Source organism: Mus musculus, chromosome 17, assembly GCF_000001635.26.
Source record: "Mus musculus strain C57BL/6J chromosome 17, GRCm38.p6 C57BL/6J".
Lineage (NCBI taxonomy): Eukaryota > Metazoa > Chordata > Mammalia > Rodentia > Muridae > Mus > Mus musculus.
The window spans coordinates 22846109-22868569 of record NC_000083.6 but is presented as its reverse complement, the minus strand read 5'-3'; the positions used below and the strand labels follow the sequence as shown (position 1 = coordinate 22868569).

Genomic DNA, 22461 nt, shown 5'->3' with positions numbered 1-22461 from the left:
GATGCTAAACGGGCTATTTCTCTCTTCCTTCCTTCCTTCCTTCCTTCCTTCCTTCCTTCCTTCCTTCCTTCTTTCCTTCCTTCCTTCCTTTCCTTAAAGGACAAAAATTCCGTATGAAAATTCAGTGATAATGCAGAAAGATGAGGCTGTCAAATATGCAGAAAATAAGCAATGTATATGGGCACAATCATAAACAAGTCAGTTACATCATGCCATCTATAGCTCTGGGAATATTAAGGAAGAGGAAGGAGAAAGAAGTAAGGAGAAAAGATGAGATGGCCATAACATGTCATTCTCCAGATTCCATACAACTATTGTAGTCAGTGACTCAGAGCACCTGTATTTACCTGCACTGACCTCACTCAAGACTAACCCTAGCTACAATCAGTCTCCAAAGAGGAGAGGGTCACAGGACCCCACCCTGACTGTGGCAATAAGTCAGTTTTAGGAGAAGGGGAAATCACTGTGCTTAGTTGTGTCTCATCTGCTGAGACCAGCAGGTTCCAAAACATAGTTCCAAAACCAGTGTCTCACAGATGATCCTGATTAATCATGATGGGTCACAAAACAAAATGAATCGAAATGAATATGAGAAAGAGAGAGAGAGAGAGAGTGAGAGAGAGAGAGAGAGAGAAGGAGATTAGTTGGAAGTATGGGCCAGAATTGTAGGGAGTGGGGAATTACAGTGTGCACTACTTATTAAATTCAGTTTGCATATTCTATATTGTCACTACTTCCTTCAGGCATTTGCTATTGTTTTGTTGCCCACAACCATTTTGTTCCTATTTTGAGTTTATTAACATACTTTACAAACTTTGACCTTCTTGAACATGACTCTGGTTTTCAGTTCTGTATATTGGATATTTAAGCTCCTTTCCTTAGGGGATACAGATATGATTAGTGTTTAGAGGCAACAACGTTCAATTTTTGTTTTATTTTGTTTTGGGAAAAGGATCTGAGTGAGCATCAGAATTTACTCCTCTGTGTGTGTGTGTGTGTGTGTGTGTGTGTGTGTGCTGGTATTCCAAGGAGGGGAAGTTAGAATAACATATCTGATGGGATCAGAACCCATGTTGGAGGTCAGATACTGGGTGCATCATCCTATTTGATCCAATTCTGGTCAAGCCTGGCAACAAGTATAGGGGATGATGAGAGCAAAGAGCAAGTCCAGGTCTGGCAGCTGGAGCTGTGTGGCAGGCTGCCCAAAACTGAGTGGGAGGAGCTGTTCCTGATGGGTGGACACCCCTGTCTGAGCAGATGATTTAGGGGGGTGGGGGTGGGGCAAAACAAAACCAGCTGGGAAGTAAAGTAAATTAAAGTAAAACAGGCCTATAGTAAGCGGGTTTAAAGGAATCGCATAACCGGAAGTGGGCTATGTTGGGCGGGTACAGGAGGAGCTTCTCTAAGAAAACAAGCGTGAGTGACAGGAAATTCCACCTTTCCCTGAAGAACTCAGGGAGCCGCACGGTCTGGAAGTGGGGTTGGAAGAACCCGGCCGTGTATTAGGGTACCCGAAAACTTCCTTAAGACTCAGGTGCCTCTGGGAGCATTTTGGAAGCGTCAGCAGCCCGGCAGCGGGAACCTCCCAGGTCAGAGGGGCTGGGGGGCTGGGAAAAGGGTGGGAGCGGAGAAGCAGGGGTGTGTTTTCCTCCGCGGCTCTTAAGGACGCCGCTTTCATAATTCTGCCATGGTTATCTTAGCGTTGTCGGGAAGTTTGAGATCCTATGAACTGGGGGTTTATCGTGATGTTTTCGTTTATCTTATGGTTGCCAGAATATTTTCCGAAAATAATCTCGTAGAGCATTTGCAGAATCTGCAGTTCGCACGCAGAGCTCTCTTTGCTCCAGCAGTTACAAAGCTCCTCGAATTCAAATTCACTCATGCTTTCTTAACACCCCTGTTCCACCATTTCCTATTCAAGAGAGTGGCCATTGGCCCGGAGAATGGGCATCCTCGGAGAGTTTTGCAGATATTAGTCATCTGAAGAACCAGTTGAGATTTGATTGAGTCAGAAAATATACATGACTAAGCACCATAGTTAGAGCTGTGAACTTTAAATATTACTGGGCAAAGCTTTACTCCCCGTTTTGCTTTGGTTTTGGTTTTGGTTTCCATCTTAGATGTGCACACTCTGTGATGTAAATACTGCAGTCAGAAATGTGTCTTTATATGTTGAGTTACAACTGAAAACTGAGGACGTGACTGCTCTAAGGTATGGTTGAGGAGAAAATTTATTGTAAGTTATGTTAATCCTGAGATTTGCCTGAGACAAATCAGTACCACCATTTGGGCAAGTATTATTAAATATTAAATACTGACCAAGCTATGGACTTTGGCCTCATGCTACAGGAGTTTATAAAGACAAACCTGCATACATTCCCATGAGAGTTTGTTACTTTTCCAAGAACTACAACTCCCAGCATTTTAGGAAGTTATTTGGTTCTTGGGTAGGTAGTGCTTACATGTTAATTTTGGGCTTCACAGTATGAGAGAACAGAGGTATCTGGAAGGGTCCAAACTTAACCTGGCCGTGACTTGGGGGGTTGAAAGGGGGAGTTAGGGAATAGGAGGCTCCCAAGAGAGGAAACAGGTGCCAAGGAAACAGTTATCCAAAGATGTCCACTATGATATATTAATAGGCACCTCAGTTAGCCATTTTTCCTAAGCTCCTTTGATATCTAACAAGGCCAGACCAGCATGCATGCTGTGGAAGGGCAATGTCAAGCCACCTTATTGTTATAGATAGAAAACTCACTCTAAATTAAATAAAATTAGAAAGCCCTTTTTGAATAATTATGATTGCTCACTTACATCAGAAACGTGTCTCCTTAGTTCAAGAAAAGCACATGTGGCCAAACTGTTCATTATTTCATGGTCTGTTGATATTGAATTCTGTGACTATGGACTTCTTACCTAGACCCTGCAGTCAGGGCTTTTTTTCAGAGACCTCCTTTTGGAAAAGTGCATCAGTTTGGATTCTGTGAGTCACAGTAGTTTTCTTGGAGTCTTCCTTGGGGTTCCTGGGAAAAGGACTCTTCGGCATATGTGTGAACTGTGTGTGAATGAGTCTCACACCTCATAGAACAGAGTAAAATCCTCAGAGAAAAGAGACATTTTTTCATGTTATTTTCTCTTTCCTTCATGTTTATCCTCTTGGGAGGTGTCAGCATCTTTCATTTTTGTGGCATGAAAAGTTCCAGGTGCTTTCTGAAGACTCTCTTCTCCACATGCAGGTCCCCACTGCTCAGCCAGATCTGCTCACCAGTGAATCAACTAAGAACCCTGGATGGTGAAGAGAGAGGAGACTATAGTAAAGAATCCAGGTATGTTAGAGGAACTGAACAAGGGGTGAGGTGGGCCTTAAGTGACAATAAAAAGAGAATGTGACATTGGTTTTTCCAGATTCTATTTCATTAAGCATTCAGGAAATTTTCATTGAGAATAATATTAGATGTTTTAAAATGGATTTTTCCTTATAGGTTGTACAGTGAACAGTTTTTTTCAGTATTTAATTAGCTATGGATCTCTGAATTAACTGTTGCCCATTAACAAGTTTCTCTGACATAGACTGAAAGCAGCACCAAGCTATCTATGTGACCAAGCTATTTGAACATGTAGCAAATGTCAGAAGTGAATTTTCTTCTAGGGCCTGAGGTTTCCACTATAACCCATGTATTTCACACACATACACTCCATCCCCCATATGGAGTTGGCCTCAGATTGAACCAGAAAGCCTTCTGTACCCACAAGTTATCTTAGCACTATGGTACCAGTGGACATGGCCTTGCATGGCAGATTGAGATTGGAGCACACAGGATCTATAGCTGGGTATGGACATTGATACCTCTGTCCCCAGCCCCAGTCTGCAGAGCAGTTTTTGACACCATGAATGCAACCACCAGGCTGTCCAAGACATTTGTAGACAGTGTGAATAGTCTAATCTGAGGTGTTTGTTTGTTTTGTTTTTTTCTCTCAAGAAGGTCGACTTTTTTCTGCCTATCTTATATTGTCCTCTTTAAGCATGTCTCCGACCTTGAATTGTGTACTGAGTATGCTCTGAGTTAGTTCTGATTAGAGCACAGTAATTCCACTTGTCCTTTGTTTTATACTCTTTGCATTAGCTGTGCCTCTGTTCCTGACGTATGTTTCATCTGTTCTCACATTCTTGAGGGCTTTTATATTCAGCAAATGTCGCATTATTACAGAGCTTTCATGTGTCTCTTGACATAGTCATTTTTCTTTTCTCACTGACTTTACATCTTTAGAGTCTGACATTGATTAGTTCGTAGGTGTTAAAATAGTCTTGCATTCTTGATGCGAACTCACCTTTGCTTCCATTTCTGTGTAATATAGAGACCATGTCTATGTAGATCCTAAAAGCTGGTCTGTCTTTTTTTTTTTTTTTTGCATACAGTGGTTTGAGCTCCTCCGCTTTGGGCATTGAAGTAAAGCCAGCTTTGTATGATGACTTTCTAGTGTTCCTCTTCTTTGTGTTTTAGGTAATAATCTCCTTTAGGCAGATCTCCTAAGGTTTGCTTTAGGAAAGGAGAATTCCGTATAGTCCCGTCCTCAGATGCTGTTAGAGAAAACTCCCTGCTTCAGTATCAGCACCTGCTTGATGCGGGTTCTAGTTATATGATGTAGGAGGTTGATTTATTCACTTGTTTCTAGGAACTCATCATTTCTTCTTCAATTCTGATTCATTCATGTATGACTTTCCATAGCCCTGCATAAGGTAACACTGACATCCCCACATATGTTGTGTCATGTGGATTATATTAGTACAAATTTTCTAGAGATACTGCTTGATATAGTGCACAAGCCATCCATTTGAAAGCATTAATTAATGTCTCTTCTAATTACTTTGTTCTCTTCTTATCTTTCGGAGGTGGAAGGCTACCCTACTCCATGTTTTTCCTTTCCCTGTAGCTATGTTTTATATAGGTAGAGAATTTCAAGAGAGGTTTTATTAGACAGACTTCCAGTTATTTCTTTAAAATATTATTTAAGTGTGGGAGTATACATCTGCATTTTTTATGTGCACTGTATTTATTTATGAAGCCCATTGAGCCCTGATATAGTTATTAAACCCATGGCACAGGAGACACACACAATCATAAGTTGCCTTGTGTGTAGAGAGAATTAGATTATTTCTATTCAGAAACAGTGAGTACCCTTTTGCCCTAGAGAGATTACTCCAGCCCCTACATTTAAATTTCTGGTGCTCTTTCACAATGGAGCCAGAATTTAACACTGAGTTCTATTTTATTGAAAAATGAAGGAAGAGTCATCAATGATATTTACCTATGCAACCTAAAATCATGTTAGATGATTGAGCTCAAAAGGTGAAGAAAAAATTAGAGCTTGAAATCAAAAGATTCAGATTTCCAATTGAGCAATAATATTCATAATTAATGAAGAGTTAGTATAATTCCTACACAACTTAGTACATTTGTTTCAATCATAGAAACTCTCCTTCATCTGAATGCATTGTCATATATGCATTTATTTAGATAGATATTTCTAACTATTTTGTAGTGAAATCTCATGGAATTACTGAAATTTTTATCTATCTGTAGTGGCTCTGTCACCTTTTAGAAAACTTAGATAATATTAATGCTAACTTTTCTGTTTACTTCATGGTTGTTAGATATTGTTATAAAATGATGGCATAATGTATTTCATTCTATGTGTTGTTTGTCATGTTCTATGTATGCACTGATGTTATACTCCTTACTGTTTCAAGGAAAAAAAAAAAAACAAGGCTGACAGCTGTAGAATTTGGAAGCACAGTTTTAATCACTGTAATTTACCATCTGAGATGTGACACTGGTATCCTATTTGAGATCAACATAGAGTTCTTAGATGTACATTCCTGCATCTAGAACTCAAGTGTTTACCTTATATTCCCTGAACCTTTGCTGATTATGAGACTATCATATCATCCTGCTTTAGAGAGAAAAGAAGATGCAATATATAACTATTTTTAAAAAGATAAATTTTATTAAAATTATATTTTCCTTTTATTTATGTGTGTTAGTATATTTGCCTAAATATATGCATGTGTGCTATGTAGTCCTCATGCCTGTAGAGTTCAGAGTAGAGGACTGGATCCCATGGAACTAGACTTAAAATCTGTTGTGTAGCTGGGAATGGAGGTGCACACGCACTGAGGAGGCTGAGGCAGTTGGATCTCTGAGCTCCATGCCAGCTTGATCCAAAAAAACCTCTGGCTTGCATGCACTCTTCATTTCAGACTCTACCTCCTTTTTTCTAGAAAAGGTACAGCATTGTATCTAGGCCTCAGGAGCTCAACTGAGCATATTAGAATAGTTAAGCAGTGAGACCTAACTGCAGACAGTTGAACAGGATTTTAGGTGATCAATATTCTCACACAAAGATGTGCGTGTAACTTAGAAAACAGGTTCACATGGATTGGATGAATAAATTTGAAAGATACATTTTTACCTCGGTATGAATGTAAAGCCTTTGTAGGTGATGATGTTCCTGTAACTTGATATTATGACAATTATTTTGACAAAAAAATACCATGGTATTTGGCAAATAAAGGATCTGTTTCTTATTCAAGACAACAGGGCACACATGGAAAAGAAATGTACTATATCTACAAGGTAAAATGAAATTTTATGAAATGTGACTGAAAAATCAGATACTGTTTTCTAGTATGATGACTAATGAAATTACGTTTTAACCTAGGTACCCACCAGCCATTTGGCTATGACTCCAGTCCCTGCAAGAGAAGCTTCCAGTAATAACTCAGAGTAATAGTGTTTCGCGCCACATATGCGTGTTCTATATTATCCTGGTGGCAGCTGAGGTTAGAAAAAAAAAAAAAACCCTCAAGTTGTAGTCAAGTTTTCTGTTATCATTTTGGTTCTTGCATCTATGCTTGGCATTGTTTGTAGAAGAGTTACATTAATTTTAGCTTTGTAGTTTTGGCACCTTGATAAGAAATTTTAAGAATTCCTATGTTTGTTCCTGAGACAGAAACTTGGAAAAGAGCAATAAGAAGAATGACAGCTTCTTTGGTAAATGCTCCCCAGGTCAGTGTCCTATTCACCTTTCTTTGAAAGTCATTTTTATTATTGAACTCATTCAAGACTTTAATTCTTTACATCTGGTAATGTTATCTAAAGTGTATTTTCAATGATTTATTCTCCCTTTTTCCTGATAGTCAAAATTATGTCTTTAGATCTTTCACTTATATAGCACAGCCTTTTCCCATTGTATTTAAGCTGGATTTTATACTGTGAGGACATAAATTTCCATGGACTTTAGACCTGGAATTCTGAAAATTGTCTATTCTAAATGATGCTCAAAGAATATATTGATGGGGATTTCTACATATGATACACTTGTATCCTTGTATATTGTTGAGGAAGGAAAGTCTCTTGTGCCACATAAATTTCTTTTCAGGAATGGTCATGTTTCTAGAAATAGGTTTATGAATGATGCACAAATATATAGACATCATTGAACAATATATGGAAGAGTAGAATTATAAGTATGACGATCTGTCTTTAATCCTAATAGTAAACATTGCAGCTCCCTAGAGGAACAGATGATGGAAGGAATATTTTGATTACTCTTCCATAACATTGATTTATCTGTGAGGTGATGAAGGTTGCAGTATTATGGTGTCTTTCTTAGGCATCTTATGCTTGTTACACAGTGATCATGGGTGGGTTGATGCTAGAAATCTATTTATTTCAAGAAAGGTCCTGCTCTATGCTCAATGGTAAGTTTTAATTTTTTTATTTCTTTAATATTTTTTATTACGTATTTTCCTCAATTACATTTCCAATGCTATCCCAAAAGTCCCCCACATCCTTCCCCCCACTTCCCTACCCACCCATTCCCATTTTTCGGCCCTGGCGTTCCCCTGTACTGGGGCATATACAGTTTGCGTGTCGAATGGGCCTCTCTTTCCAGTGATGGCCGACTAGGCCATCTTTTGATACATATGCAGCTAGAGTCAAGAGCTCCGGGGTACTGGTTAGTTCATAATGTTGCGCCTACAGGGTTGCAGATCTCTTTAGCTCCTTGGATACTTTCTCTAGCTCCTCCATTGGGGGCCCTGTGATCCATCCAATAGCTGACTGTGAGCATCCACTTCTGTGTTTGCTAGGCCCCAGCCTAGTCTCACAAGAGACAGCTATATCACGGTCCTTGCAGCAAACGCTTGCTAGTGTATGCAATGGTGTCATCGTTTGGAGGCTAATTATGGGATGGATCCCTGGATATGGCAGTCTATAGATGATCCATCCTTTTGTCTCAGCTCCAAACTTTGTCTCTAACTCCTTCCTTGGGTGATTGTTTCCAATTCTAAGAAGGGGCAAAGTGTCCACACTTTGGTCTTCGTTCTTCTTCAGTTTCATGTGTTTTGCAAATTGTATCTTATATCTCAAGTATACTAAGTTTCTGGGCTAATATCCACTTATCAGTGAGTACATATCATTTGAGTTCTTTTGTGATTGTGTTACCTCACTCAGGATGATGCCCTCCAGGTCCAACCATTTGCCTAGGAATTTCATAAATTCATTCTTTTTAATAGCTGAGTAGTACTCCATTGTGTAAATGTACCACATTTTTTGTATCCATTCCTCTGTTGAGGGGCATCTGGGTTCTTTCCAGCTTCTGGCTATTATAAACAAGGCTGCTATGAACATAGTGGAGCATGTGTCCTTCTTACCGGTTGGGACATCTTCTGGATATATGCCCAGGAGAGGTATTGCAGGATCCTCCGGTAGTACTATGTCCAATTTTCTGAGGAACCGCCAAACTGATATCCAGAGTGGTTGTACAAGCTTGCAATCCCACCAACAATGTAGGAGTGTTCCTCTTTCTCTACATCCTCGCCAGCATCTGCTGTCACCTCAATTTTTGATCTTAGCCATTCTGACTGGTGTGAGATGGAATCTCAGGGTTGTTTTGATTTGCATTTCTCTGATGATTAAGGACAGATGATTATTTTCTCTATTTAACTTTATTTCATTTTTTAGATTTGGCATAAGCACTATTGTCTCCAACTTTACATCATGTGGACTCTATTAGTAAAAATCGTCTAGAGAGTATTGCTGTGCATACGCCATCAATTTTCAACCATAAATAGATGTTCTTCTTAATTTATTCTCTTAATTTCTTTAAGAGGAAGAATACTCACTTCACCTGTATTTTTCCTCTTTTAGAATCTATATATTATATAGGGGAAAATTCAAAGCAATATAATGAGGTTTCTATTTTCCTTTATAATAATATTTTATTTAAGTATAAGACTGTTCATCTGTATTTTTTATGTATACTGCATGAGCTATTATACCCCTAGGTCCCTGTATTCAGCACCAAACCACTGGAGCTGAAGTCAAGCATTGTAGTGACTTGCCATGTGTGTAGAAAGAATTGAATCAGGATTCTATGGAGAAATAGTAAGATCCTTTGCCTCTAAGTCATTTCTCCAGGCTGTAGTTTTACATTCCAATGCACATTTGTCACAGAGGTACTATATAACTTTGTGTGGTCTAGTTTTTGAAAAGCAAAGGAAGAATTATAGTTAATATTTATCTATGTAACTGACAATTATGTTAGACAAATGAGCTCAAATACTGAAGGAAAGAAAATAAAGTTGAATTGGAAGTGTCTTAGTCAGGGTTTCTATTCCTGCACAAACATCATGACCAAGAAGCAGTTGGAGAGGAAAGGGTTTATTCGGCTTACACTTCCATACTGCTGTTCGTCACCAAAGGAAGTCAGGACTGGAACTCAAGCAGATCAGGAAGCAGGAGCTGATGCAGAGGCCATGGAGGGATGTTCCTTACTGGTTTGCGTCCTCTGCCTTGCTCAGCCTGCTCTCTTATAGAACCAAGACTACCAGCCCAGGGATGGTCCCACCCACAAGGGGACCTCCCCCCTTGATCACTAATTGAGAAAATGCCTTACAGTTGGATCTCATGGAGGCATTTCCTCAACTGAAGCTCCTTTCTCTGTGATAACTCCAGCTGTGTCAAGTTGACACAAAACCAGCCAGTACAGGAAGATTCAAATTTCAATTCAGTCAATCTCATGAGCAAAAAAAAAATGTATTAAAAATTCATACAAGATTCTCAGTTTAAAACTTAATTTGATCAAAAATAGCTTATCTACATCTATTGTCACATATACCATTTATTTACAGATAATAGCTAATAATTCTGTAGTGAAAGATCATGGAACTTATGAAATTGTTAATATCTGTATTTTTTATGTCATCGTTTAGAAAAATGTGAATGATTTCACTGTTGTCTAGTGCTGATTTTTCTATTTATGTTGTAGTTGTGATATATTCCCAGAAAATAAATTCGTAAAGTAGTTGACTGAATGTGTTGTTTGGAATATTGGATATGTATCCTGATGTTACATTCTCTACTGCTTAAAAAGAAAACTCTGACTTAATTCACCAAACATTCTGCATTCCATATTCAGTCTTTTTTTGTTCTTGAAAGGTTGTAGCATTGTGCCTAGGCCTCAAGATGTCAACAGAGCATTTTAGAATAGAGTCAGGTGAGATCCAGCTGCAAACAGTATTGTTCTAGTGTCCATATTTGACCAAAATTGACACTGGTAGAATTTGGAAACATAGTTTTTCTCACCATAACTTTACCATTTATGACATTAATAACTGACATAATAATGCTGTTTGATATCAGCATATACTTCATAAAGGTACATTCTTGCATCTAGACCTCAAATGTGTTTCTTATATTCCCTAAACATTTGCTGACTTTAAGGCTATCATGCCCTTCCTGTTTTCAATGAGATAGAAAAATACAATAAAGACTATGAGTATTTTAAAAACTATCTTTTATTGCATATAAATTGTAATTTAATTTAATGTATTTCAGCATATATGTCCAAATATGTGCATGTATGTTATGATGGCCTCCAGCCTGTAGAGTTCAGAAAAGAGGACTGGATCACATGGAATGTGAACAATAATAAATCATTCCATATATTGTCTATAGAAGAGTAGCAATGTTTAAGTTCTGACATATCTGCAGGATTTCTAGAAAAGGTTTGTTCTTAAATGCTTGCCATGACTCATCGATATCACAAAATATCTTGTTCTTTATATCTTTTTTACCTAGAAAAGCATTTTTGTCTAGCACCACATGGTAAATAGGTAATTTTTTATTATAGGAACTGTTAACATTCAAGGAAGTGGCTGTTGACTTCTCACAGGAGGAATGGGAATGTCTTGACTGTGCTCAGAGGGCATTGTACATGGATGTGATGCTAGAGAATTACAACAATCTACTCTTTGTGGGTAAGAATACTCTTCCTGTAGAATTCCAATTTCATCCTTTGAATTTACCTACTTTGTGATAATGTAAACTCTCTGAAATGTCTAGAGACTCCCAGAATAAGAGAAATTCTACTTACCAACATAACTTTTTCATGGTGTTTCCTTTACATTTCTCTCCATTCTCTGGAAGAGTAACCAGTAGTATGTTCTTTGTAATCTGTTATCTAGCTTTTAATCAAAACTTCAAAATTCAAAGAAAATTGAATGTTCAATGCATAGAAATATATTACTATATACATAATAATGGAACTATTTTAAACTTACTATTACGTTAACGTTTTCATTTATTTAAAGTTTTTCTAATTTATGTTTTAAGTTTTTTATTTGCTTTACATCCCGATCACAGACTTTTCTCCACCCATTGCCTCCTTCACACGGTACCCTGTCCTCTGAGAAGAAGAAGGTACCCCCCTGGTTACCAACCCACCCTGACATATCAAATAACTACAGGACAGCATATCCTCTCCCAGACAGTGCAGCACAGTTAGGAGAAACCGGATCCACGTGGAGATAACAAAGTCAGGGTCAGCCCCCCTTCTAGTTGTTGGAGTGCCCTGGCATGAAGACCAGGCTTCATATCTGCTACATATGGAGGGAGCATTGTCCAGCCCACATATGCTCATTGGATGGTGGTTTTTCATCTCTGGGAGCTCCCAACGTTCCAGAATAGTTGACTGTGTTGATATGTATATGGAGTCTCTATCCTCTCTGGGTCCCTCAGTCCTTCCCCCAACTCTCCACAATCCTCCTTCAGCTCCATCTAATGTTTGGCTATGATTCTCTGCCTCAGTTTCCATCAGTTGCTAGGTGGAAGCCTCTCAGAGGACCGTCATGACAGGCTCGTGTCTGCAAGTATAACAGAGTTATCAATAGTGTTAGGATTACTTTTTCCCTGTAGGATGGGTCTCACCTTGGGTCAGAATGGTTGACCATTCTCCTAGACTCTGCTTCCTCTTTGTCCCTACATTTCTTGTAGACAGGACAGATTTTTGGTCAAAGGTTTTATGGGTGTGTTAGTGTTTTAGACTTCTTCTTTTCCAATATGTATTTCTTCAATCTTCTTTAGTTGTCTTACTACTTTAACTAGAACTTCAAATACATATTGAATAGATAGGGAAAGAATGGACAGCCTTGTCTTGTCCCTGGAATTAATGGGATTGCTTTAAGTTTCTCTCCATTTAATTTGATATTTGCTGTTGGTTTGCATTTATTGTGTGTGGGTTTTTGTTTTTGTTTTTGTTTTTTTTGTATCTACCTTATATCCTTTATCTCTCCAAGCCTTTTAACGTGAGGGGTGATGGAGTTTGTCAAAGGCTCTTTCAGCATCTAATTATGATTATGTGGCTTTTTTCTTATGTTGGTGGATTTACATATTGAACCACCCCTTTATCCCTGAGGTGAAGCCTACTTGATCATGGTGGATAATGTTTTTAATGTGTTCTTGGATTTACTTTGCAAGTATTTTATCAAGTAGTTTTGCATCAGTGTTCATAAGGAAAATAAGTATGAAATTTTCTTTCTTCTTTGAGTCTTTGTGAAGTTTAGGTATCAAAGTGACTTTGGCATCATAGAATCAGTTGGGAAACATTGCCTCGGTTTTTTGTTTTTGTTTTTTTTTTTTTTTTTTTTTGTAGAATAGTTTGAGGAGTATTGGAGACATCTTTAAAAGTCTGGTAGACTGCCACTTTTATTTCATTTTGAATTAATGATTATTGAGTAAAGAGTTGTTCAGTTTTCTTGAGTTTGTTGGCTTTCTGTTGTTGTAGAAATCCGGTCTTAATCCATGGTATTCCAATAAGATGGCAAAGGTTATTTCCATTTTCTTTTATCTGTTGAGGTTTGTGTTATGGCTGAGTATATGATCAGTTTTGGAGAAGGTTCTGTGAGGTACTGAGAAGGTATATTCTTTTTTGTTTGGGTGAAGTGTTCTATACCTATGTTAGGTAAATTTCATTCATAACATTTGTTTGTTTCATTATTTTTCTCTTTTGTTTCTGTTTCAATGACCTTCCTTTGATGAGATTGGGGCATTGAAATCTCCCAATATTAATCTGTGAGGTTCGCTGTACAATTTAAGCTTTACTAATGTCTCTTTTATGAATATGGGTGCCCTGGGATTTGGGTCATAGATGTTTAAAATTAATGTCATCTTAGTGACTTTTCTGTTTAATCAGTATGAAGTGGACTTCTCCATCTTTTTCGTTACTTTTGATTGAAAGTCTATTTTATTAAATATTAGAATGGCTTCCTCTGCTTGTTTCTTGGGGCTGTTTGCTTGAAAAACCTTTTTCTAGAACTTTACTCTGAGGTAATTGCTACCTTTGTTGCTGAGGTGTGTTTCTTTTATGCAGCAGAATAATGGATCCTGTTTTCATATCCATGGTGTCAGTCTGTGTCTTTTTATTGGGGAAGTGATTCCATTGATATTGAGAGATACAAATGACCAGTGAATGTTAATTTCTGTTATTTTGATGTATATGGTAGTAGTAGTAGTAGTAGTAGTAGTAGTAGTAGTAGTAGTAGTATGTGTGTGTGTGTGTGTGTGTGTGTGTGTGAGTGAGTGTGTGTGTATGCGTGTGTTTCTCTTGTTTTGGTTTTGCTGGTGTGCAATTACTTATTTCTTTTCTTGGGTGTAGTTACCCTCTGTATGGTAGAGTTTTCATTCTGTATCCTCAATAGAACTGAATTATTAGAAAGACACTGTTTAAATTTTCTTTTTCCTTGTATTCCTTATATTTTTAGGTTTGGTCTTTTCATAGTATCCCAGATTTCTTGAATGTTTTGTGTCATACTTTTATATTTATCGTTCTCTTTGATCAACATATCAATTTTGTCTATTATATCTTCTACACCTGAGTTTTTCTCTTCAGTTTCTTATATGCTTGTGTCCTTAGTTCCTGTTCTCTTTCCTAGGTTTTCCATCTCCTAGATTCCCTCATATGGTGTTTTCTTTATTGCTTTTATTTTTGTTGTCAACTCTTGATCAAGTTTTATTCATTTTTCACCTTTTTATTGTATTTCCTGTATTTCTTTGTACTTATTCATTTCTTCTCTAAAAGCCTCTACTGTTTGATTGTATTTTCCTGAATTTCTTGGAAGGATTTATTTATTTCCTCTTTAAAGTCCTCTGTTATCTTTATACGATTAGATTTAAGGTCATTTCTTGCACTTTAGGTGTGATATGATATCCAGGGCTTGCTCTACTAGATAGCTGGGTTCTGGTGGTACCATATAGCCCCAACATACCAAAACACTGTATGATGAAGCTTTTCTCTCTAAATATAAACTCATGCTAAAAGGAAACAATAGTGGAATGAAACCACACAAGTGCAGGAAGTCTGGAAAATTCTTCACGATGACCTTCATGTCCTTACACTAGCTTTTCACCATCATATTGTCCCTGGTGTTGACAGCCCTAGTAGGTCCTGGTTGCAGCAGAATCTGGACTGCAGATAGGACTCTTAGACCCAGGTGGCAACACACCTTTGGGGATGAAGACAGAGATGGTAGTCTCAGATAACAGCTGGCCTTCTTGGGTTGCAGGTATTCCTGCTTGTCCCAGATGGTAGTAGGCCTTCATGAATGCAGACAGAGCTGTTCCTCCATGATGTTATAGGCCTCTGGAGTTGCAGATAGAAGTATGGACTGGAGGATAGAACACAGTGGAGGTAGGGAGGTTCTCACCACTGCTTGGGATTGCTGGGGATCGCAGTGGGCAGAGACTTGGGACATGGGGATCTGACCTGGCTGTCCCAGGTTCCAGGAGACCCCCAGAGAGAGGCAGAACTGTGGCTCAGAGAATAGAGGACAGGGAAGGGACAGGACAAGACTCACTGTTGCTGGTCCCTGATGGCTGCTAGTCTCTAAGATTCTTATTTGTGGTTTTTGGAAATGCAGATTTTAAGTAGAGAAAGAACTGTTGGTTGGGAGAATTTCGTTTTTGCTAATGTATTTACTTTTTCCATATGGACTGTATGTTTAGTACCGGTACAGTATGTTCTTCATCCCAATACTTCAGATACAGAAGCAAGGATAGAGGTTGAGTACCATGACACTGTGAGTTATATAGTGAATTCCTAAGTGACCAAAGCTATACTCTGTCTTAAAGCATAAACAAGAAAGTAGAGAAACATTGCTTATATGATACTTCCAAAAGCTCCTTTCACAAAGTTCTTCACTACATGATCACTTATTTGTCATATCTTCTGTAGGATACACTATTTAAATAAGAATTATCATCTCCATTCATTTGATATAGATCAGATTTGAGTTTCTTCTGAGCATCCAGTTAATGATTTTGAAACACAAAAGAACTCTGTTGAGACCTTTATCCTGGAGACTTGCTAATTTAGCTTTTTTAGAAAATGTACAAGAAGCATCCACTATTGAATCTCTTATTCATGCATTAATCACTGTCATCCCTAATTGCACATTTTTTTTTCAGAGAATAATCATCATGTGTGTGTCAAACATGATGAAGTCTTGGGCCAAGGCTCAAAGTATAGTGCCCCTGAGCATGTGAATATTCAAGAGAAGTCTAATAAATGGAAGGAATGTGGCAAAATGATTCATGAATCCTCCAAAAGTACACCTTATCAAACCAACAACAGAGATGCCTCCATTGAATCATCAAACAGACACAAAACTGAGAATGCCAGGGAACCATGCAAGTATAAGGACTGTGTGAATGGCTTAAATTTGTATCCCATCACTTGTCACAATCAAACAGTGTACCTAGAAATAAAAGAACATACCAAAACACTGTATGATGAAGCTTTTCTCTCTAAATATAAACTCATGCTAAAAGGAAACAATAGTGGAATGAAATCACACAAGTGCAGGAAGTCTGGAAAATTCTTCACGATGACCTCAAGCCTGAGTGGGCATCCGAGAGATCATGCTAGAGAGAAGCCCTATCAATGTACAAAGTGTAGTAAATCCTTTCTGCATTTGTCACACCTCCAACTGCATTACAAAATCCATTTTGGAGGATATCCCTACAAATGTACAGAATGCGGTAAGTGCTTTTATCATGCATCAGGCTTTGAAAGACATTGCAGAATCCATGCTACAAAGAATACTTACAAATGTAGTTTTTGTAGCAAATCCTTTATCTGCTGCTCAGGTCTTAGAAAACATCAGAAAATTCATGAAGAAAACAGGCTTTTTGAATGTAACCAAGATACTAGATCATTCTGTACATTTTCCTACCGTGAATGCCATTACCGTGCTGATATAAGAAAGAAATGTTACAGATGTAAAGAATGTGGCAAATCCCTTTCTACATCCTCAGGACTTAAAATACATCAGAGAATTCATACTGGAGAGAGACCTTACAAATGTGGTGACTGTGACAAATCTTTTACCCAGAAGAGCAATCTTAGAATGCATCAGAAAATTCATACAGGAGAGAATACTTACAAATGCAGTGAATGTGACAAATGCTTTACCCAGAGATGCCTTCTTAGAACTCATCAGAGAATTCATTCAGGAGAAAAACCTTACAAATGTAGTGAATGTGGCAAGGCCTTTGCTGGTGGCTCATATCTTAGAAGTCATCAGAGAATTCATTCAGAAAAGAAGCCTTACAAATGCAGTGACTGTGACAAATCCTTCCACCGGAAAGACCACCTTAGAATTCATCAGAGAATTCATACAGGAGAGAAACCTTATAAATGTAGTGAATGTGACAAATGCTTTACCCAGAAAGGCAGTGTTAGAATTCATCAGAGAATTCATACAGGAGAGAAACCTTACAAATGTAGTAAATGTGATAAATCTTTTACCAAGAAAGACTGTCTTAAAATTCATCAGATAATTCATACAGGCGAAGAACCTTACAAATGTAGTGAATGTGACACATCCTTTAACCGGAAAGACCATCTTAGAACTCATCAGAGATTTCACACAGGAGAGAGAATTTACAAATGTAGTGAATGTGATGAATCCTTTACCCAGAAAATTAATCTAAGAATTCATCAGAAAATTCATACAGGAGACAACTCTTACAAATGTAGTGGATGTGACAAATCCTTTAACCGGAGAAACCATCTTAGAACTCATGAGAGAATTCATGCCGGAGAAAAGCCTTACAATTGTAGGGAATTTGAAAATTCCTTTATCCAGACTGGCTCTCTTAGAATTCATCAGAGACTTCATTCAAGAAAGAAACTTTACAAATGCAGGGAATGTGACAAATCCTTTACTAGCAGCTCATATGTCAGAATACATCAGAGAATTCATTCAGGAGAGAAACCTTACAAATGTAGTGAGTGTGGCAAATGCTTCACTAGTGGCTCATATCTTAGAATGCACCAAAGAATTCATACAGGAGACAAACCTTACAAATGTAGTGACTGTGATAAATGCTTTACTCAGAAATGCAGTCTTAGAATTCACCAGAGAAGTCATACAGGAGAGAAACCTTACAAATGTGGTAATTGCGACAGATCTTTTACAAGTGGCTCATATCTTAGAATTCATCAGAGAATTCATAGAGGTGAGAAACCTCATAAATGTAGTGAATGTGACAAATCCTTTACCCAGAAAGGCTATCTTAGAATTCATCAGAGAATTCATAAAGGAGAAAAATCTCACAAAGGTAGTTAGTGTGAAAAATCCTTTACCCAGAAACCCTAACTTGTGGAACTTTTCAAAGAATTCATATAGGAAAAAAAACTTAAATATAGGGAATATAGCAAATCCCTTCACAGGAAAACTGTCTTAGAACTTATCAGAAATTTCATACAGTAAATAAAACATACAAATGTATAGAATCTGATAAATCTTTTACCCAGAAAGGCTGTCTTAGAATTCATGAGACTTCATTCAAGAAAGAAGCTTTATAAATGTGACAAATCTTTTACCAGGACAAACTATCTTAGAACTTGACAGAGATAACAGGAGAGAAACTTTACAAATTTGGTGAATATACAAATCCTTAACTATTGGCACACCTCTTAGAATATCCCTCATGACACATAAGTTTCCACACTAGAGAATAATTATGATCAAAAGAAACTTGTGAAAACCTTGAGTAATGTTCAAATCTTAGAAAATACCAAGAGTTTATGCTGAGGGAAAATCTGAAAATGTGACAATGTAGGAAATTTTTTCTTCAACCTTTTTACTTGTTAAACTTAATACTTTGTTTGACTTTTAGTCAGTCTTTCAGCTTTGCTCAAACTTTATTAAACTTGTTCATCCTCAAATAATTCATAATGAGGACAAAATGGAGAAGCCAGAAGAATGTGATATTGTGTAACAGTTTTCTGCAGACTGAAATGACCCATTCTGAAGGGATTGTGATTAAGACAGCAAATACATACCTCAAAATAGCTTCAAGAAATCCCTGAAAGTGACAGCATTGTCTGCTTAAGTCAAATGATGAAACCCAGAAAAGAATATACCTCTTAAAAGAGGATTTTACAAAGTGTCAACAAAATAGGATGCATTACTAAATGAATTATTACACATTAATTTTTCCATCTGAGAGGTATAAATGGTAGAATGTAAATACTGTTTTCAGAAATGTATAATTATATGCTAAACTGTTAATGTTAACCCTTATGGTGTAAAATAACTGCACTATGTATGCTGTGAGAATATCAGGCTATACTACATTTATAGATGGAAAATTCAGTGTACATTAGGACAAAATTCAAAACCATCTTTTAAATAATTATGATTCATCAATTATGTTAGAAAAATTTACTCTAATTTTCTTATGTCTCCTGCGTTCATCAAAAGCACTATTCACATTGATGAATTGTTAGATTACCTTGGTCTTGTTTCTTTTTGCTGGGTATATATTTCAGTGTGCTACCCTGTCTGTGTCAGAACACCCAATGTAGACCAAGCCTGGACTCTGCCTCCTGGATGCTAGAATTAAAGCACTGTACAGAATTTGATGATAGTTCTTATCATTATGCACTTCATTCAGGAGGAATTGTAATGTCCAGGCCCTAATTACTGTGCTTTGTACATAGATTTGATATTGAAGAATTGCAGTAGTCATGTTTGTGTGAATGCAAATAGCATGCTGCACTCTGTATCGAGCCTTGGGGTTCTAGTGAAAACATCAAATGTGTGATTTCTCTGGGAATGATTCATACATCTCACAGAAAAAAAAGGAAGAACTTCAGAGTAGAAATAAACATTGCATGGTATTTTCAATTCTTCACATTGGTCCTTTGGGCAGTTGTAAGGCTTCTTTTATTTCTGTTTTGTGATAAATTAAGAAACTCAGGAGTGTAAAATAGTCATCCCAATTATTCTGCTCCATGCTAGTGATGGAGTTTCAATCGATCTTTGAGTAGGAGTGGTGGAGATCAAGTTATGCTACCTAAAACCTTTCTCTAAGGAGTTATTACTGTGACATTACATGATAGTTGAGTCTTGTAGAATATCTTCTATGTAGTCTTCCCTTTATTTTCAGAGCATAGCACTGTGTTAGAAATCCTAGATGTTTTGAAAAAGTCACTTTCCCATAGCTTGGGCTGAATGAAACAGACCAGAGACCTGGAATGTATACTGAACTTAAAATGAATAAATGATACCAGATATTCTGCAGGAAATTGAGGTAGGAGTAATGGAAGATTCAAATGACATTGGAAATAGAATGAAGAAAGAAGTTGGCTCAGCAGCAGGTAACACTTGATTTTCTTGAAGAGGACATGAGTACATTTCCCACCACCAGCACAGTGGCTGACAAAATTCATAATTTTAATTACAGTAGATCAGGTGCTTTCTGGCCTCAGCACCTACCAGCCACAAGCAAGCTACATGCATACATGTTGTAAAACATTGATACATAGAAGCTAAAGTAAATAATCTAATGAACATTTTAAAGACAAACGTGTAAATGGGAAATGAAATATTGATTTTCTATATTCTGTTTCTCTAGAAATTAATCTAGAATATACTGTAATGTCAAGATTATCCTATTGTGTATGTTACTGACATTTTATGTAAGCATAATAGGGAAAAATATAATTTGTTTGACTGTGTACGTGTCCCAGGTGTGCACATATATCTATTATATGAATGTCATTGCTTTCATTTTAGGATACTTGTAAAACTAGAAATATTTCTGCCTCTTAACTTTTCCCCCTAATCTAATGTTAATTGTTTCTGTTGTTCCTTTAATGTCTTTCTTTTGTGGTCAGTTTTGGGTTTTTGTTGTTGTTGTTGTTGTTGTTGTTGTTGTTGTTATTTGTTTTTTGTTTTTCCATTTCCTAATATAATACCAGCAGGACTTTGGTTAAAATTGCTTAGTATGTTTACACAGTATTATACTTTGTCTATATTGTCTTCTTCTTGACATCTCTTGTTTTCTCTCTTCACACCATTACTCTATGATATCCTTTGCAATAATTATAAGAGATTTTGGATCTTGGTTCAACCTTCTGAATAGTTTTTTAATTCTTTCAGCTTTCTTGAATGTTGATATCTTTTTAATATTGATTTGTTCACTTTGCAGTAATTGTCCATTCCTCTTGAAACAATTTGATTGCAAACTTTAGGAAAGTGAAAATTCTTGCTGATGGTGTTCCCATATGATGAGAATTGGATAGGGGTTCCTTAGTGTTGACATGTTGTACATTTATTTTTCTTGTTGTGTTGCTATTTATGTGCATGTCATCAGTGCGTAACGACTCATTGCAAGAATCTACTACAATTAGTCATATCATAAAAAAAGCATATGTGTGATAAAGTTAATTTTATGTGAACTTTTGCCTGTTTGATGATTGAAGTTACACACTGACTTATATGTTGACTGCAGTAAGTTGGTAGAGTGTGTCTCCGTTCTTTCATTTACATTTTCTGCAGAATTGATTATTTTTTTAGTATAGTTAGTATGCCCAGTGACAAGGCAGAGAGGGATTTTGAGTTACACTCTCTTGTGTGGCCAAAAGCTATTGACTTGTGGCAATTAACTCCTATTTTAGCAGCAAGGAATTTAGTAAAGAAGTCAGTTACTTGGGTTCTTTGTTCTTTGACTTGTGGACCCCTCTCTACTCACTTGAGAGGCGCAGACTTTAACTCTTTGTGAGCCAGAAAAAAAAGGAAGAAAGTCACACATACAAGAAACACATTCACTCTATATGGAGCAGAAAAAGAGGCTCTCAAAAACCTTTGTTGCTGAGATAAAGAAAAGCTCCAACCTCTCCTTTTATTTCTGTTCTCAGTATGTCTACTGTCTCTAAAGAATTACCTCATACAATTCAAGTAAAACTATTACAACAGGATAATTGATTATGACTTTCTAAAAACGTTTACATTCTAATAAGTTCATAGTAAGTTTAAGGCAATAATTCTTGTCATAAGTTGATAAGACGTCCTGAAGATAGAGATGATACCCACCCATCTTCAAATTTTTTGACCCATAATTGTTCTTGTTTAAAGGAAATGCAGGCAAAAACATGGAGCAGAGACTGAAGGATAGGTCATAAAGTGACCAACCCACCTTGGGACCCATTCTATGTGCACACAATAAACCCTGACATTATTACTAACGTTATGTTGTGCTTGCAAACAGGAGCCTTGCATGGCTGTCCTCTGAGAGGCTTTACTAGCCTCTAGGGTGTGGAGACAGATGCTGATACTTATAGCCAACCATTGGACTAAGGTCCGGGCCCCTTTGGAAGAATTAAGGGATGAACTTAAGGAGCTGCAGGGGATAGGAACTATAAAGGAAGAACAATAGTATCAAATAACCTGGTCCCCTCAGCGCTTCTAGAAACTAAGCCACCACCCAAAGTGCATGCATGAGCTGTCCCATGGCCCCTTCTACATATGTAGCAGAGGACTGCAGTGTCTAGTCTCAGTGGGAGAGAATACATTTCATCCTGTAAAGACTTGATGCCCCAGGGAAGGTGGACGCTGGCAGGCGGTGGGAGATTGGGGGGATTGCCCTTTCAGAAGCAAAGGGGAGGGGGCTGGTGAGGAACTCATGGAGGGAGGACCAGGAAGGGGTGCAACATTTGGAATGTGTATAAAATATATTTATAAAATGTTTTTTATTGTGTTAATATGAAAGGCTATGTGGACTTTTGAGGTTCCACTGAATGCATTATTCATTTGACTTGCATATAGGCCTA

At 37.4% G+C, this 22461-nt stretch overlaps 1 protein-coding gene across 8 annotated transcripts; it reads left to right on the top strand.

Moving 5' to 3' along the window:
- The first annotated feature begins 1260 nt into the window (after positions 1 to 1260).
- Zfp945 (zinc finger protein 945) lies at positions 1261 to 21873 on the top strand. Of its 8 annotated transcripts, XM_030249781.1 has the most exons (7): positions 1290 to 1589; positions 3234 to 3323; positions 6590 to 6632; positions 6718 to 6838; positions 7009 to 7064; positions 11194 to 11320; positions 15804 to 21344. In XM_030249781.1, exons 5-7 carry the CDS (start codon positions 7035 to 7037, stop codon positions 17966 to 17968), a joined length of 2322 nt encoding a protein of 773 aa, XP_030105641.1. In that variant the 5' UTR covers positions 1290 to 1589; positions 3234 to 3323; positions 6590 to 6632; positions 6718 to 6838; positions 7009 to 7034; the 3' UTR covers positions 17969 to 21344. The 8 variants fall into 8 exon arrangements, with proteins under 8 accessions (XP_017172954.1, XP_030105641.1, XP_030105639.1 ...); NM_177358.4 differs by lacking the exon at positions 6590 to 6632 and having other exon boundaries at positions 1436 to 1589; positions 15804 to 21873; XM_030249779.1 differs by lacking the exon at positions 6590 to 6632 and having other exon boundaries at positions 6718 to 7064.
- Positions 21874 to 22461: the final 588 nt, after the last annotated feature.

Bases quoted from the DNA above. Each gene is read 5' to 3' on its own strand.
- Zfp945 (NM_001110254.1), top strand. From the start codon at position 3,287: ATGGTGAAGAGAGAGGAGACTATAGTAAAGAATCCAG. The intron at 3,324-7,008 runs GTATGTTAGAGG...TTCCTGAGACAG, and splicing joins GACTATAGTAAAGAATCCAG to AAACTTGGAAAAGAGCAATA. The intron at 11,321-15,803 runs GTAAGAATACTC...TTTTTTTTTCAG, and splicing joins CAACAATCTACTCTTTGTGG to AGAATAATCATCATGTGTGT.